Source organism: Zea mays, chromosome 4 (assembly GCF_902167145.1).
Source record: "Zea mays cultivar B73 chromosome 4, Zm-B73-REFERENCE-NAM-5.0, whole genome shotgun sequence".
In the NCBI taxonomy this organism is placed as follows: domain Eukaryota; kingdom Viridiplantae; phylum Streptophyta; class Magnoliopsida; order Poales; family Poaceae; genus Zea; species Zea mays.
This window is the reverse complement of record NC_050099.1, coordinates 18585270-18589710: the sequence shown is the minus strand read 5'-3', so window position 1 is coordinate 18589710 and position 4441 is coordinate 18585270. Positions and strand designations below refer to the sequence as shown.

The 4441-nt window shown below is 39.0% G+C and overlaps 1 protein-coding gene across 1 annotated transcript; it reads left to right on the top strand.

Annotated features, from left to right (window-relative positions):
- The first annotated feature begins 2323 nt into the window (after positions 1–2323).
- On the top strand, positions 2324–3247 carry LOC103652903 (uncharacterized). Its single transcript, XM_020551808.3, has 4 exons — positions 2324–2403; positions 2492–2536; positions 2623–2877; positions 2956–3247. The coding sequence occupies exons 1-4, from the start codon at positions 2401–2403 to the stop codon at positions 3022–3024; spliced, it is 372 nt and encodes a 123-aa protein (XP_020407397.1). The 5' UTR covers positions 2324–2400; the 3' UTR covers positions 3025–3247.
- The last annotated feature ends 1194 nt before the right edge of the window (positions 3248–4441 follow it).

Sequence of the window (4441 nt, the reverse complement as noted above, 5' to 3'; positions counted from 1 at the left end):
CAGGAAAATTCTCTCCATATCACAAAGTGTCATCACAATACTGTCTTGAAGCTGCTCCAGCTCAGCAACATCTATGACCTTGGAGCACAACTTCTTGAAGAAGTTAGATAACTGAACAACTACTTTCATGACATCCTTGCTAGGGTAACAAGACTGCAGTGCCACTGGAAGAATGTCATGCAGTAAAATATGATTGTCATGACTCTTTAATCCAGTCAATGTACAATCTTTCATATTTACACACCTAGATATATTTGATGCATACCCAATGAACATCATCCTTCTTGATCTGTCAGCTAACTTATTCAAACCAGGACCAGCTAGCTTTGCATGTGCTACACATCCAAAGACTTTTAGATGACCAACACTTGGTTCCTCCTCTCAACAACCCCATTTTGCTGAGGGGAATATGGAGTTGTGGTGTAGTGTTTGATTCCAAACTGACTGCAGAACACTGAAAACAGGTTTGATGTGAATTCTCCCCCTCTGTCTGTTCTCAATGCCTTCAGACTACCACCCAGTTCAACTTCTGCCCTTTGCTTGATTTTTTTGAAACAGTCTAGTGCTTGATCTTTAGTATTAAGCATCTCGACCCACATATATCTACTATGGTCATCTACTACTAAAATAAAAAATGAGGCACCACCTATACTTTTAGGAGTAATCTGACCACACAAATCTGCATGAACCAGTTCTAACCCTTTCTCAGCTCTGAAACTTGACACAGTTGGAAAAGGTTTCCTATGCTGTTTCCCAAGAACACAACCATCACATACCTGCTCAGCCTTTTTCACAGTTTGCATGCCATCAACCATTTTTTTGCTACTAAGATCATGTAGAGCTCTGAAATTTAGGTGACCAAATCTAGCATGCCACTGCCATGACTTGTGTTCGGTATTTGACAGCAAACACACAGGTGCTGACAGGCCAAATTTGACAGTGACACCACTCTTTGCTTCTGTGAACACCACGTGATGACATTGTTGCCCAAGAAAAATACAATCCCACTTGTGCTCTTTCTTCTCTCAAGATCACCTGCATGGTCACTGTCTGAGTAGCCAACTAATGCTGCATCTGCTCCCTTTGAATATTTGCAGCCATATTGGATGGTTCCTGCAACAAACCTGATAATTCGCTTGATGGCTGTCCAGTGCTCAGCATTTGGTGTTTCCATAAATCTACTCACCATTCCTACTGAGAAGGCAAGATCAGGTCTTGTGTTAACCAAGTACCTCAAACTACCAACAAGACTTCTGTATTTTGTTGCATCTAGAATCAGCTCAGGTTTCCCAGGTAACAATTTTAGGTGCTGCTCCATTGGTGTATCCACAGGATTACAACCCTGCATACCACAATTCTCCAGTATCTTTTCAGCGTATGCACTCTGACAGATAGTGATCTCCCCTGGTTTCTGCTTTACTTGTAAGCCTAGGTAGTAACTCAATAGGCCTAGATCACACATATTGAACCTTTTCATCATCTGTTGCTTGAAGACAGCTGTTGCCATGTTTTGGTCAGTTAGATCATAGTGAACAATAAAAGTGTCATTCTCTTGTTGATTTGTGCTGCACTTTGAACTGTCCCAGTCCCAAGGTTTCCCTTCTTCAAATACCACATCTCTGCTAACTACCAGCTTATTTGTGGCTGGATCAAAGAACCTGTATCCTTTAGTTCCTGACTCATAGCCAATAAATACCATTTTGCTGGATCTGTCAGCAAGCTTATTTATTCCAGGACCAACACGCTTCACATGTGCTACACAACCAAAGATTCTCAGGTGACTCACTTTGGGCTTTTTTCCATGCCAAGCTTCATAGGGAGTCTTTTTGTTCAGAGCTTTTGTGGGTGATCTGTTGAGGATATACACTGCAGTTCTCACTGCCTCACCCCAAAATATTGATGGAACTCTCATCGATTTCAGCAGGCACCTGGCCATTTCAACCACAGACTGGTTCCTCCTCTCAACAACCCCATTTTTCACAGTACTTGTAGAGCATTTCCTTTCCCCTTACACAAAGGCTAGCCTACAAAAGGCAATCCGCAGGTAGAATATGTGATACATTAATTAAGGGCTCCATGTAGTGCCTGTAAAGTTAGAACTATTTTCAAGTTAGATGCTGAATTCTCATATATACTAACGTGTGCTGAATCATCTAGAATCCTAAAGCAACTCTACTGTTATAAGATGTTCAGAACTGGTCTGCTAGCTTTTGGAAGGATTAGCTTTCTTTTGCAACTCTAGGGTTCAGTAATTGGTTACTATTCGTCTACATTCCCTGTTAAAATCTAATATTTATAATTTTCTTTTTCTATAATAATTGAGTGAAACTATACCTGTAGGAGGCACAACTTGATGGCAATGTAGTCAAAGATTTGCCAAGTGATCCTATATTGCACAACATGGTATGTCTAAGCTAATTGTATTATTGTTTCAATTAAAATATAAAGCATAATTTGATTAAGTGATGCTATGATTTGATGTTTATTATAGAGAACTCGAAGGGTTCAAGCTGCCAGCATGGGCATATCAGAATCAGTATGTGGTTTTATTTGCCTTATTTCTTTCCAATTATGACGTTGTTTTTACCAAAAGATCATATGTTCATGTTTTGTAATTTGTAGAGACAAAAGCAAGTCTACCTTATTTCACTGATAAACAAAGGCAGAGTTGTGGCCAAAGGGAAGTTAGTGACTACAGATAGCCAAAGAGAAATATTAGGAGCAAAGCTTGGACCAGAATATTGTGGGGTTCTTGTTGAAGGCCTTGAAAATATTGAACTTGGCAATATTATATATGAGGAGGTACCTAGACCATCTAATCAGATTCGTACACTAATTGATGCTATTGGCTATGTTATTCCTTGGCCAATTACACATGTAAGTTTCTTTTTTATTTGAAATAGTACATGTGTCCCCATAACAACTTGAGTTATTGATCTAACACATGTTTCATAGGTGAAGCAAGCTAGAAGCTCATCTTGTACCCGCAACAAGTTGGTACCTGCAGCACGTGGACAAAGCTAGATGGCGTGGACAAAGCTAGATGGGAAGCCTAGTATAATTGCAAAGTGAATCAGTTAGATTCTAGTAGTTACTAAAATTTTTAAGTGATATTTGTATGATATTGCCACTTTGGCTTTGCTTCTTTGTGAACACAATTGGCAGTTACTGAACATGTTTGCTATCGAGTTAGTTAGCTTCTTGATATTTTGCCAAGGCCAAAAGCAATATTATTGAGGGTTTATAATTTGATTTTTTTAACATTCATCTCGATGCACATTTATATATATAAATGTATAAATGAAAACATCTTTTTTTTGGCACGTAATAAAGTGTTACAGTATAACGTGTCTATATTATTACAAACAAATATAGATGTATGTACAGAATCGTTTCTACAGGTCTTAATACACACTTTGACGTTACTATATAACGTATTGATATGCGTAGGCACACAATACAAACGTGGCTATATTATTGTTTCTACTTTTGTTAACACGCGTTTTGGCATTACTATAAAATGTGTCACTCGCCAGTTCAGCTGACACGTCACCTTTCCACATCACCTGCCACGTCATTTTTCCACATCACCTGCCATGTCACCTATCCACATCACCTGCCATGTCATCATTCGTGTCACCTACTATATCGTCTCTATACTCCTTAATGCGCAATAAAGCGTCACTATAAAACGTGACTATAGTAATACACATGAATTATGAATGTATCTATAATATCGTATCTATATTTTTTCACACATAATAAAACGTTACTATATGACGTAACAACAATAATAGACACATGTTATATGCGCATCTATAAAAGCGTATCAATGTGTCTAAACATGCATCTAACGTGTCTATGAAACGTCTATTCATCTAATATATACGCTTACGATAATCGTTTCTACAAAGTCTGATACGGTCCATACGAAGACGCTTCTGACACGTTTTTGGAAAGCGTGCGTACATTCATATAGAGACGAATTAAAGCGTGCCTATTGTCCAAAAAAGCATAGCTACAAGGGGGGTTTTCTAGTAGTGTTTGTTGGCGAGCCTCGTGTTATGAAATGCCTGTGTACTAGGTGTCGAAACTGATTCGAAGGAAAAGGCATGGCCACTCAATTCAACTTTGCAAATATGACTTTAAGCCAGACTGTCTAATGTGCCATGAACATGGAGAGGCAGATGCTCCTGCTGAGTCAGACACATACGAGGATGCAGACCAAACGGGGGACGTGCTAGATGACATTAGATATGAGTATCGAGCACTAGATATCGATCAACCTCCGCCGGAGAAAGTGCGGTAGTTTTACAAGCTCATAGAATCCTCTGATGGAAAAGTCCATGAGGGCACCAATTTGATTGTACTTCAGGCGATAACATGTCTTATGGTGATGAAGTCAAAGTATAACTTCTCGAATAACTGCTACATTAATATT